This window comes from Geospiza fortis, unplaced genomic scaffold (assembly GCF_000277835.1).
Source record: "Geospiza fortis unplaced genomic scaffold, GeoFor_1.0 scaffold162, whole genome shotgun sequence".
NCBI classification, from domain to species: Eukaryota; Metazoa; Chordata; class Aves; order Passeriformes; family Thraupidae; genus Geospiza; species Geospiza fortis.
The window spans coordinates 9,071,735-9,086,189 of NW_005054316.1; the positions used below are offsets into that span (position 1 = coordinate 9,071,735).

General features: G+C 37.0%; 1 protein-coding gene across 1 annotated transcript in view; it reads right to left on the reverse strand.

Annotated features, from left to right (window-relative positions):
• The window catches only part of ESR1 (estrogen receptor 1), a 101,158-nt gene that overhangs the window by 17,610 nt on the left and 69,093 nt on the right, over nt 1-14,455 (reverse strand). Inside the window, exon 5 of the mRNA XM_005420121.2 lies at nt 3,524-3,662. Within this exon, the coding sequence (XP_005420178.1) occupies nt 3,524-3,662 (139 nt within the window). The remainder of the gene's footprint in view (nt 1-3,523; nt 3,663-14,455) is intronic.

The following is a 14,455-nucleotide window of genomic DNA, read 5'->3' on the forward strand; positions in this document are numbered from 1 at the left end:
ATTCCTGGCTTCCTCTTACAAAATGCACAGTGACTCTTTATCACTATGTCATTTGCATTCCATTTCAGCCAATTCTCTTCTTTAGATGGCGTCCCATCAGCTTCTTTACTGTGGTCACCAGGCTTCCTTTTTAAAATGCAGCACTGCATTTCCCATTTTGCTGAAACTGAGAATGTTTCAAGTGAGCTATTTCTATCATGATTTTCTTTATAATTATGTTTCAAGCCTCTGAGTAACCTGGGATCAGCATGATATCTGAATGCAACAAATCCGTTCAAAATAAAGTAAAATATGACTTTCTTATTCCTGAAGAAACATTACATTTTCTTCAAAATTATAAACAGCCTACTGTCAGGCCTGACAAATTCCAACCCTGGTCTAATGACATTTTTAAGGCCTAGTTTCTTGGGAACCCTCCAGACAGGAAACATCTGGTTTGTCCTACTAGAAACCTAAGCCTTTACTTCTAAATTTGCCTTATACAATATACTAATTTTCAAAAACAGAATATAAAATCTTGAATTTATTATTTGATTTCAGTAAGTACTGCACATTAATTTCAAACACTGTGAGTTTCCCATTGTATTTCCTGATTGAGCCTGTTTTTCTAATCTATAATTATTGTCATTTGAGCATTTTAATAGTTGTACACTGTAAAAATCTACTATTCCTACCTAACTGGCAGACTGTTAAAATTCTGAACCAAGACTCAAGTATTTGGGTAATGCATTAACAGAATAAGAAAGGATGCTTTATCTCACAAAATGCACTGTCTAATTACAATGCAGACTGGGAAGAAAAATAGATCATGAGATTGTATTCATCCATACAGAAAACAGCAGTCTACACATACTGTCAACTTAATTGCTGTGTAATTATTTTCTTACAGGCAAAGAAAATTTTAAAAAGCAACACAGAATTATTAACTAGGGTCTGATTTACAGATTTTTTCAAGAAGTCTTCCAAGTGTGAATTGTCGCAAAGGAAAATTGAAGAAGTATTTATTTAAAAATGTAACTAGCTGACTCGCATAGAATTAGAAAAGACAGTTTCCAAAAGATCTTCAGAGACAAGATAAGCATATGTGTAATATGACCCAAGTAGGAGGAGTGAGTTGGGAGAAGAAAGATCACATTTTTTTCAAAAAGCAGCAAAGCTGAAAGGTTATTTTTATGACATTTCAGATAGATGTTAACAAGACAAGACTGTATTTATCTAGCCAAAGGGCAAGAAAAGTTGTATAATAAAATTTGGTGTGACCTAAGCTTTAGGAACAGATGACTACCTATATCCAAGATCCTTGACAGAAAGAATCTGTTAGAATCAGGATAACCTGAGTGCTAAAATGAAAGGAGTGCTCAAATCAGAGAGGATGTCTGCAACAGAATGATTACAGAGATCTAGAGGCGTACACGAAGTGTGGTAAAACTCTGTATTAACAATAGAGAGTTTTCACTCAGTATAGAAGTGTTGGATGGGACTCTGAGCAATGTGGTCTAGTGAAAGGTGTCCTTGCCCATGGAAGGGGGGTTGGCACTAGTAATCTTTAAGGTCCCTTCCAACCCAAACCATTTTATGGTTCTATGAATATTTGATGCAGTGGAAGGACTTCATTGAGAGAAACAGGCTTTGAATCAGTGTCTGTCCTGCCCTCTCAAACCTGACAAACAACAGATTTTTGCTCTATAACATTCTCAAAAGCCAATTTGCCAAATCAAATTAACACATCAAAATATTTTTAGTACTAATTAAGAAGTAAATTAAGAGCTATTTAACTGATTAGCATATCACTGCTTCCCAGAGTCAAGTAATTTATTATTTTACTTTCTGCAAATATCCCTACCAAATGGAGTGAGGCAAGTATACAATGACTTAGAAACATATTTCTTATTATTTGAAAATTAGATGAATAGATCTACATTTTTACAGTCTCAATTGAAACTTAGAAAACAAAGAGTCCTGAGGTAATATGTGGTTCCAGTTGCATGCAATGGTTTTTAATCTAACAGTTGACTTAAAACTGTGCGAATCAAGTGCTCAAACTCCATTTTACTGAGAGCATGTGGATTTTAAGTTGAAGAAGATCAAACGTCAAAATTATTTCAAAACTGTTGCAGTTTTTTGTGAAGACTATACTTACATTTAGACAAGCAGATATTTTCTGTACATAAAATGAGAATGTATTTTATACTTATCTAGTTCCACAGCTCACAGATCATTGTTCTTACACAAGTGGAATAGGGCTTTTCCTAAGACAATAAACATTTCTCTATTACTGGGAAATATTACGTTTTATCCTGTTAGGTATTATCATTTGCATTTTACTAAAATACTAAAAGTCCTGAGGGGTGTGTCCAAATAGAGGGCAGGGAATCAAAGGATTAACACTGCATGAATGCAACCATGGAAATTCAGTACCCCACAGTCAACAGAGCAAGTTGATCATAAGAAATTTTTCTGCTAATGAGAATTTTGATTAATTTACACACCTTGTAGCTGCAGTAACTGAGAGCACTGCCCCTGACATTCTGCTGCCACCCCTCTGCCCTGGCAGCTACCTGATGAGGTCAGGAGCTTGCCCAGCTCTTGGCTGCCTCTCTGTATACTCCATCTCAGTTTGGCTCTTCTACCAGCTCCAGTTTAGACCAAGATGCCAAATTCTGCCCCGAAGTGACCTCTGTGCACAGCAGCTCTCCCCTGCCAGCTCTGCTGTGGGCAGTAGTCTTCAACTAAAAGGAGCACCAATAGCTAAGATTACTCTATCCTAAGAAATTTTGTCTGAAAATTTAATTGAAATTTTTCATGAAACTTTTCACATGACTAGGAAAAGAGAGCTTGAGTTTACATTATGATAGTAGAAAATATCTTTTAAATTATCAGCCTTCTTGCTTTTAACATGAAGACTGCCAGCTAAAATTCAGGATATTGTCATACAACACAGACAAATATTTTTTCTCTCAGAAGTACTTAGCATATTAGCAAGACTGGCTAAAAAAAAAAAGCTTAGTGAAAGGAGCAAGTATGTGTTTGACATATTTGTCTCCAGTTTTCATGAGGAAAAAACCCCCAAACTTAATATATTCTCTATAAATAAATAAAACTACACTTGAGATTCTATAAGGATTTTCTTCCAAAATTTTGTCTGGCTGCTTGGAAAAATTCATTCTAAGAAAAACTAGGAGGATTTTAAATAAACAAAAATAACTATCTGAATTAAATGAATAGTGTTCTGTTTTTAGTTTAAATTACTTCTGCAACAAACAGTACAGATTACAAGAGAAATTTACTGCTGACTTTGAAAGGAAGCACTTCAAGCAGCAGATGAATCTCAGGTGTGTTACTTGTCTAATAAATGACCAGTATCACATTCCTGAGCATTCGTTTTCCAGTCTCACCTACCATAAGCCTGCTTGACATATGAGGTACAGTCAAATTGTAGTATTGGTGAGATGATATCATGCTAAAAATTAATCTGATTGCAGCAGAAATAAATTAAATAATTCACAGCAACATGCAGACTGACCTGTCCAGTAACAGGTTAGGTGCAAACAAAAGTTTTCCTGGGTGTTCCATGGAGCGCCAGACTAAGCCGATCATCAGTATCTCTAACCAGGCACATTCCAGTAGATGGACCTGATCATGGAGTGTTAAATCCACAAATCCTGAAAGAATAAACAGGAGACAGTAAAAACACTCCAGTGTTGTAAGTGGAATAACATTATTCAGAGAATTAGGTTAAAAAGTGCTTTAGAGCTGGATAACAAAAAAGAGCAATAAAACTGACATTTGTTCTCTCCATATTTTGGACTGAGTTTTGTCCACTGGGGCTCCCAGTTTCAGTCAGAACAGTCAGAACTTTCTAGCCTACTGTTTTTGTGCTGACTATACTCTTCCCAGAAATCAGGGCAAGAGCCTGGACAGCATCTCCATCCCCATACCTGTTGCCAGGGGCATGGGAATCCAGGTGCACGCTACAGAAAGGGGCATCTGTCTGCTCCAGCACCACGCTGCCTGGGGCATGAGGCAAAATGGAAAAATGCCTGCTATTAAATGAAGTGACAGCTCTAATCAGCTAACCCCAGACCAATTATCTTGGTGAAAGGCTGTTTTACAGACTCATGACAATTCACTCTGCTGAAAGTGTAATACATGTGTGGAAGAGGGACCAAACAAACTATGGAGCAGATGCTGATATTTGTGAAATCAGAATTCAATGATGAAACACCTGTTAATATTCCTAGTGGACTATAGAACATGGAGGAAGTAAGTACTTTGTATTTTAACATTGTTTAGAAACAATGAATGCAAACAAGAAATGGCTTATAACCATACTGCAAGAAACTAAAAAGAAAGACTAATGGTGAAGGTACACATGTAACCATAATCACAGGGGTCCTCCCTGTGTTCATTTCATGCAAGAGATTGAATTACAGTCTCTTTTGAATTCTCATGCTTCATGAATGTTTTTTTAAATCTAGAAATATAACAGAAGTGGAGAATAATACGTATTGCATAATACGATTTATTAGATCTTGCGTAAGTTATTCTCTGAAATTAGAATGAACTTCCTAAAATAAAATGTGCAGAAGTTGCCTTAAAATAGGTCTTATTTATCTTTTACTCAGTGTTACAAGTGAAACACATTACTGAATCTTGCCATAATTTTTGGGGGTAATTGTAACAATTTATACTGATCTTCAGAATACAGAATACATGGTAAACTGCCTTACCAGCCCTAAAATAGCAGGGATTTCCCTCCTGTGTGTGTCCTCACTGTATATACTGAGCCAATTTTGAGGAATATACCTGACATACACTTGAATATTATCTTGAGAAAAAGGAAGAAAAAAGGCACATATTTTAAAAGTCAAATGATGTGCCAAGAAATATGTTTTTCAAATAAGAGAGAGGTAGAGAATAAACAAAATTCAGTTCACAATAACCTAGAAAATACTGTTACATCTGGTAAAACAGTTTTTCATATAATTACATTTAATGAAAATATCTGAGAGAGCCAATTAATCTATTGGCAAGAAATCCTCCAATAGAACGAAACAGCTTTGACACGTTTGAAATAAACCCCACCTATCGAACATTAGAAGTGAACTTAGGCAGTTGCAATACCTGCTGGTTTTATGGGTGGAGTAACAATAGAGGAAATAAATAATTGCTTTTTCCTGTATTTTTCCATTATTACCAAGTACAAAAAATTATTTCCAGACTTCAAAGACTGATGAAATGGCACTTGCCTGAGTCACCAAGCAGCTTAAACAATAGAGCTGAAACTTAAAAGAGCAACAGTCTTAACTACAAAGCATTGGTTATACCACTCAAGCACAAAACTGGCAGAAAGAAATGTCTGTATATGGAGAACAAATAATAAACACCAGGTTTCCTATTAAGTATTGCCTTAAAATGACAATACATAATAATTGTTTTGATTGCTTTTTAGGTGACATTTTAAATTTATCTTGTTGTTGATAAAACTAGCTAGTTAGTTTAGCTGGTAAAACTGAATGTCCTGCCCGGAGAAGCTGTGAATCCCCATCCCTGGAAGTATTCAGTGCCAGGATGGAGGGGATTTTGAACAAGCTGGTTTAATGGAAGGTGTCGCTGCCCATGGCAAGGGGGTTGGATGGAACTGGATCGTCTCTAAGGTCCCTTCCAACCCAAACCATATAAAATAAAATTCTATAAAATAATAGATTTGATGAAACAGATTTCTCTAAGATAACTAATACTGTAAAACCATGAAACACATTCACCGAATGAAAATATTTTAAATTTCGTATTTCAGTATGTCAAAAGGGTATGAACTGAACTGAAGTATTTCTAAAGGAAGGACATACAATTTACTTCTTTACCACAGACAATTTTTAATGATGACATGGAAAAAACAAAAGTAATAGTTCAGACATCCTGTTGGCATTTGGGAAACATCTAATGAAGACAATGAACTTTATAAATAGTCTGAGAGCAAAAGAAAGCTGAATTATCTTGATGTTACCTGAATCTGATAACCATCCTGCAAATGGGATGAGAAGTTAGACAGAAAGGAGAGAAAGATCAAAATGAATAAAGCATTGAAAAATATGCCCTCTGGTGAAGAGTCAGAGGAATTTAGTTACTCTTTGTGAAGCCAAATAGTCTAGAGGGGTTGAAGGATTGCAATGGATAAAGATCAAAAGAAAAAGAGAATAGCCTTACAGAAGGTAATGGCATAACAGAGAGAAGCCCATGCTGGCAGCTAGACTGGCTTCAAGTCAGACTGCAAATTAGGGGGCATTGTTAGCAACAAAAGGAGGTATTACCTAAGCATCACATTAAATTTCCTTGAATTTGCTCTCATTTGAAACATTAATCAAGATCTAATCATTCCTTTAAGACATACTCTTGTTCAAGAAAGTCAATTCAGAATAATGTAACAGGAGTTTAAATGAAATTATGAATAAACCATTAGTCAGTCAATCATGTAGAGCATGTTGCACTTTAGTGTTGCTGAAATTATGTGTAGATGTGCACATAATTATCAAATTTCAATACTCTTTTAATGCTGGAAAGTTTTGAAAATTATTCAGACAGTATTTTTTAATTCTAAATTTTTTATTACTGTGCTTTAAGGAAGAAGACAGACATCCACTTCATGGTTGATAAATTCACTAATTTGGATGCAGTTTGGATGTAACCTACATGTCACTCCATATACCAGAATGACTAATTCCATGATTTTATAGCAATCAATATCAATAACCTAGATTGCCACTAGTCCATCCTATCTGACATGTACCATATGTTTGGCAGGAGAAAGATGCTTAGAGGACAAAAGCCGTGCCTAGACCATTTCTCTTTTTTACAAATACACATAAATTAACAGCATTTCCGAGTGATTTCCAACAACAAACAATATAAATGTAGCAGAAATTATGTAGGAATATGAAAATCTGAATTTCTGAAAAGCTAGAATGATCTTTAGTGTATTCAGCTACGAAAAAGGGGCAAATAAACTTCTCTGTAGAATGCAAAACTGTAATGTTCAAATTAAGTGATTTTCCTTTCTAGTATAAAGTGGCAATATGTGCTGCATGAGTGACAATTTAACACAAATCTCTCTCTTTTAGACAATAAGACACTCCATAGTAGGAGTGGGTCCATGGAGCAAAAACTATTAAAAGCCCTGCTTTGGCAAGCATGACATTAGATTTGGCAATCCAAAATTGTATGATCCCACCATCTTAAAAAAAAAGGAATACAGTAACTATTTACAAAACAAATAAGCAAATATTTATGTAACCTGGGAGTTTGGGCAACACAAGGACAACTGGAAATAGCATTTGGTAAAGCATACACTTTTGAGAAAAGTAGTTTATGCTCTAAGTTGTTTGATTGCAGTAAGGAACAACATAAAGCTCAGATGATTTTCATTTATTGCTAAGGGAGCATACATTATATACTCTTCAGTTCTCTGGAATAACCACTACCAACACATGTGTATGTACATATGTGTGTCTTTGTGTCAAATTTTGTCAATCATTTTGAAACTAATAAATTCATCATTTGCCTTAGAGACTTTTGACCAAATAACTAGCTACCCATTTTATGAGAAACAATTTCCATAGCAATCACCATCCTCTGAGACCCTATATCCAGTGACATTGTAGGTTCAATCATTCAACAGGAAGTCCTCCACTGGCACTTACTAACATTTGAAGATCATTGTCATAATTTTGCAGCTTCTACTAATAAGACACAACTACAGGGTGTTCAGACTGCTCAAAAACAGTTAAGTAAATGTGAAAAAAAAATAAAGAAACCCTTCTTTTTACATGTGATCCAACTCTAATCCAACCTATATGTTTATACTATATCTCCTAATTACCATGATGTGTACCTAAAAGATTAATGTCAAACAATTTTTGCAGGAAAATAAACATTATCATGTCATAAAGAATGAGTCTGTCTCCAGATGCTTTGAAGGAAAGTAAAGTAAAAGCAATAAATAATTTTAAAAGCAATAGCAAACCTCCATCTATCAAAGTATCCCATTTACAACAGAAATTGATACCAGATGTTTATGGCAAAAAATAAAGCAGGAAAAATAGGCTTCTACAGGAAGTTTCCTCATGTTCCAGAGGTATGCAGCTCAGACTTGCAGAGCTGGAAATGGTCTTTTTGCGATTGATGTCCCATAAATTTTTCCCTCCATGTTTCTCCAGGTGCTTTCTGAACCAATTTGGCATTTAATGCACTTCAGATATGTTTTATATACTCTGAAGCAGTAGTCTCCAGTAAGAACTTTCATACTGTCAGTTAACACTAGGTAAATCACAATCTCCTGCTGTTCTGAAATAAACAAACATTTCTCTCTGACTATCTCTTGAAAAATCTAATTATTGTTTTGGAAGATTCCATCATTCCCTAGGTCATCATCTCACTTCTCTTTTCCAAACATTTTAAGTATATTCAGTCACTCCTTAGATGAAAGTTACTCTGTTCACCTTTGAAACAATGTTGTCCTTCTTGGAGCATTTTCCAGTTCAGCTATATTCCTTTAGAGACCAGGACTGCAGACTGTTTCAATCTGCCCTTATCTTCATCATGTTATTCAAGTTAATAACATCCATAATTTTATTACTGTTATTCAGACCTTTTTTTTTCCCAGCAAACTTATGAATATGTTGAACACTAAAGTCTTAAATGTCCTGCCAGCTTGTCTACTATGTCTTTAACTTAACAGCAACAGAAAATTTTATAATACCTCTTATGGCAAAAACCAGGATATTGAAATCTACAAAAAAGTTGTGGGAAATCAGAACACCTAAATTTGGTGCCTTAAATGTGTCCAGACAGACCACTGGTTTTTTTCTGTCTTAATGCAGCGCTTTAAAAAGTGGCAACAACCACTGGAAAAGGTTGTTGTTTACAGTTCAGTACAGTACCTCAGTCATGCGACAGCCATGTAATAAACCACATTTGGAACAGAACACTAATTAGGTTGGCAAAGACAGCAGAAAGTAGTGGTGGGTGCTGCAATCTAATTGCTAGCAACCATCCAATAAAGCAACAAAATAAAGAGAGGCTTGTATTGAGAAAAATATCGAAGTAGATGAAAGGCAAACAGCAAAATAATTCCTAAGCAAGTTCTGTTATCGAAAAAACAGCCATAGAGAGGAAAAATATCTGTTCCTCCTAACCTAAAGCACATTGAAGGACCAATACCTCAGTCACCAGTGTTTGATCAAGTGGTGAAATCTGTGCCTTTTTTAATGCCATGAGCTTGGTACCCAACCTCTCCACTTTAAAGAGAGTGGTGAGACTGCATCTATGCATTTATCTAGCGCATAAGATGACATTCTGTTCTGAAATTGCACGGATCACTCAGCCTCTTCAACCTTTAAGGCTGAGCCCTGAAACCTCTTAGTAAAGAGATGGCTAAAACCCATACCTTGACTATAGCCTTGTCTGTACACAACAACAGAGCAAAACAAATTCTGAGGCCAAGTGAATCAGAGAACAACAAACACTGTTTTCTTTGAGCCTCAGTATCCACACAGCTATGTCTATAATGCTACTCATTCCTAATTCTTTCCACAGATCTTCAGACCAAAATTTTAAGACACTCTTATTAAGTTCTTCCTCCTAAGGGCACTTACAGTATGACACGGACATATTGGTTTAATTGTTTACACAACACCAGTGTTTTAAATCAAGACTTATTTTGAAGACTGAAGATCAAAGATCTCTAAACCTCAACATTTTCAATCTAAATGTTTTGTTGTTTCATTTTTTTAAAGGATATTGCTTTTGTTTCTGTAAGTGTGGTCAGAAAAAAATTAGCTACAATTTACTGAGCTCCTGGGAGGAAATCTGAAAGGCAAACACAAAGCAAGTGGCACAGTTGTAAGAGCCTCTAGCTACTTTGTCTGCTCTTTCACAATTCTCTATTTTTTCTGCCTGTATAATTATAGTATAGCAGCACACCAATCCAAACTTACACACTGTCTCGTCTGAGTATAAACAATCTTTTTCTAAATTTCTTGAGATCAAAGAGAACAGCATCTGCTCTTAATTACTGTTAATTCCTTTTGAAAATTGTACTTCACATTTTTACATTTTCATCTCTAATGGTTTTAAAATCTTTCTCAAAAACAAAAATTACAATTTACAGGTGTAAATTTAATATCAGTTAGGAATGTTTGGGGTTTTGGGAAAAACCCCTAAAAGTCAGAAGGAAGATGAGGCCCCTCTTTCACAGTCTGTATTCATACTGAAAGTCAAGACCAAGCAAGCTTTTCCTCTTAACCTCTAGTGGAGGTTTCCATCCTCCCTGAGCTGGCCTTAGGAAAGTTGCCTAACAGTTTGGCAGGTAGACCATCCAGCCAAACTCCCTACCTGACACTGTCCCTGGAGCAGGATGCTGCAGAGATTTCACATTTGTCACTTTTATTTCAGCTCCCATTTCTAGGAGCTAGTCTGTTCTGCCTCCACTTAAAAGTTGCAATGTGATGACTCTGAAATGCGTTTCTCAGGTAAATGAGAACAGTTTCAGCTCCTTTCCAGGAATATGTAAAGTTATCATGACTTCACTCAATGCTTTCTGCTTGTGCAAAAAGTACATGATTTTCAGGCCTGTCCAGTCCATATTTTTTCAGAATGAGGAGTTTAAAAAGTTCCTGAGGCCATTCCTGGTCCAAATAACTAATTCCTTGTTCAGTACAGGAACCTATCTTTCCTCAGGAACACGCCAGTCTAAACTATGACCAAGTGGACCCTGTCTACCACAGATATATTAAATACTGTCCTATTTCAAGTTCTCTATGCCAGAGTAAGCTTGTAAATAAGTTAGGCTAGTAGAACTTCACATACTCAAAGTATACTCAAAGCAATACTTTGCTCCAAGCACAATCAGAATTTAGGGCCATAGAAACACTTCAGAGGCAGTGACAGGAAATTGCCACTGGTCAGATATACATTCTGTTCTCCTGACAAATCCTTGCCACTTTTTTATGAAATACTGATGCCTTGTCTGAGAGAAACATGAGAATTCTCCAGCACAAAACCAGCTGGGCTGGCAATGCTTCTAGGGAGAGGGACCATGTTCTGTCTGGGCGTCCACAGGAACACAGCATGAGAGCCAGCCCTCAGCTGGGAAGTGCTCCTCTGAGTTTTAGACACCACAGGTTCTCTCTGAAGAGCAGCACAAGCAAATTATTCTGTAGGACTTATCTGACTGCCTGAAGATCCGAAGATCTGTCCTGTGGTGGTGGATGGTCAGGCTGTGTCTGAAGCTCAAGATTTCCTCCTTGGAGAGAAGACGAGCTGGGCAGTGCTGTGGCTAAGCCCATCCCTGAGCCAGGACACAAATTTACCCAGTGAAGCTGAGTACTGCCAAGTCCTGACTTTCTCTCACCTGTCTCTGTGTCAGCCTTGACTTAACACAGGGGTTTTTCTGCAGTGGTTGCACTTTGTTAACCAAAGATTATTCCAGAAAGTGCATTAGCAGTAACCATTTAACACAAATATATTGAGGCCTTCCATCAGGGACATAATAAAAGTAATTGGCACTCACATAGCACTTTACATTTTCAAAGGGCAGTAAAACCATTAAGTATTATTAAACGTATTTTATAGATAGAACACGGGGAGGTTAAGTACCTCATGCAGGAGGAGGCAGGATTAGGACAGAGGTGTCTCAGCACACTCTGTCATCCTTTCAACCACAAAAATATTTGACTTAAAGACTACTTGAGCCCAAGTGAAAGTTCCATTTCTTGCAAATCAGTAAAGGTAAAAAAAAAAAAAACAGAAGCAACTGAACTTTTCTCATAGAGAAAAAAGAAAAAAAGCTTTAAGAAGTTAGATTTGAGAGGAAAATTGTTTAAAATGTAAGCAGAAAAGCTGAATACAGGGAAGCACACAAGTATTAACTTTAATTGGTCTCACTAAACTAGGCAAAGTAACAATCTGTACAAAACAAATCTTAGGCTAAAGTTTTCCTCACCCTCTTAACAAGCAGTTTTAAAAGTTATTAAAATAAGACTAAATCTTGCCAATAATAATTATACCAACTACTGTATAAGATTATTGTAAGCGAAGGCTGCCTGCCAGTTTGCAGGTGAAAGCTTATGCTACTTCTATTGTAAAGCAAGAAGGGAGACATACATATATTTTCTGTATAGAAAACAAGCTCTTCAACTAATCAATAAAATGTGATGTTTGTTATTACAGGGAAAATTCTTGCAGCACTATACAACAGTTATTTAAAGCATGTTACTGATAATTCCTTCCCGGACTGTAATCAAGATGGCTGAGACTCAGGGTACACTGACAACAGTAAGATGTTACTTTATGGTTCTTTTAGCACTGAGAGCTGTGCCATTTCTCAGGAAGTTCAGGCTTGCAAATAAAATCCACAGAATACTGTCTACTTATTGAGAATGGAACAGCAGCTATTCCCTGTGATTTTGAGTGCAGAAACATCCCATCTGCAGCTGCATGTGAAGGCTTTTCTTTGAGGATTGTCCTCTGAATTCTTCTCTGGACAGGTGAAGAAAGACACTACACAAAATTTATTAGCTACTGACTAAAATAGATGGTATGAGGTAATACATCTTTTATTTATTGTCTCTGCCACAGTGAATTACATTATATTAAACTTATACCAGTACTCAGGCCAGTTGCAAGAAGTTTGAAGGGGTTTTGGGGGATTTGTCATTTTTGTAAGAGGTCACAGCTACACAAAATGTTTTCCATCAAAAGCAGATGCAGCTAAAACAATTTCTGGGGCTGGCTATGCATTCTTAACTGACTTTTATGAACTCAAAAGGCAGACTCATAAATACAAGCTGTCCTCTCTACTTCATTCCTTCCCCTCCTCCCTTTCCCCACCCATCTAGGGCTGCCACTGCTGGTCTCTTCTGCTGCTTTAATTGTTCACACCATTGATGAAATAACCTGTCAAGAAAGAGGAGCGTGAAAGCGACCGATGGGCAGTCAGGGAGCACCAGCCACCTCGGAGAGTTTACACTTTGTGTAAATTTGCCCTAAGACTTGAGGTCATATCCAGCATGACTTGGATTTTTTTTGTCTGTTCGGTTGCATCCAAGACAGTATGAGGTTTTCAGCATTTGTTTGACCTCCTCACTAAAGTACCAGGCTATGCTCCAATCACAACCTAAACCAAATGGAAGTGATGGCTTTGTGGCTGTCAAAAAAAAATCATTCAAGGCAAAAGGTCTCATTAAGCAATCATTCATTGAGCAATCTCTTTGAGCAACCACAGTTTTCAAGTAAACATATAATCTGGAAGGAGGGAAAGGAGGCAGACTGAGGTAGAATCTTTTAGAGCTTTTTAAACGACCCCAGCCTGCCCCTGCAAGGTTTCAAGTGGTTGATTCAATACACAGTTACTAGGGGAGAATTTTAAAACTGAAGCCCAAAGACTTCCCAGTTGTTTCCTCTTTTGCAGAGTGCACCTACATGCTTTCACTACATCCTCTTACTGCTTGGGAAAGGCACTCTAGTTGGGAAAGGCACTTTGGATGGGCAGTGCCCTGATGGTGTCAGTGAGAGCAGCAAGCCAGGGGCAGTTCACAGCCAGGGTGCTGGAGCTGGCCTGGGCAGCACTGCATGCCTGGCCTTCACTGCGGCACCAGGAGACAGACCTTGCTAGAGGAAGAGGCTCTGGAAAACCTCAGGGTGGATAAAGGCAATGCAGGTATGTCACATGGTCAAATGGTCAGGGGGGACAGGACAGGGATGGCAAGCGAACAAAACTAGGTTAAAGGGAGCCTGGAGAGCTACTGTACCACAGGCAGCTCATTTCTACTGCTCTGCACCTCATTTTTCCCACAAATGTTAGGGTGTAAAAATATCTCCATTGTTCTGTTTTTTATCCTTTTTGTTCCTTTAATTATAAGAGCTATATGAAAGACTTAAAGGTCATCATAACACAATCAAGAACATTTAAAAAAAGATATAAAATTAGATTTGCAAGATAACACAACCAATGGCCAGCTTCAGCCATTCTCCTAAACTAACATTAATTATTTAAACTGAAATTAAGGATTAACCCCAGTGTTTCTGACTGTCCCTAAAATACTGTTTTGTACTTTTATTTCCAATAATTCTGTTTAATTCTTTAAAAATTAAAGTTTTACTGTTTTGCTTCATATCTCCACCCATGTCTGGAAGTTTTAGAAGTGTCACATCCTAATTTAACAATTTCGGACTGCAAAAACTTTCACATGGTGAAACTGGGAGGGCTAAGCTCTCCCCTTCTTCATTCATAAAATCTGGTGAAAAAGGCATTAAGCTTTTTTCTCCACAATGTCTCCCACTCCTGTGCTCAACACTAAATCCATTAGCATTCATTGCAGCAGCATATGGAATTAGAAGAAAAGAGGATTATTTTGGAACCCAAGGAAAAGAGGGGGAAACTGTCAAGTTTGTAGTGAAC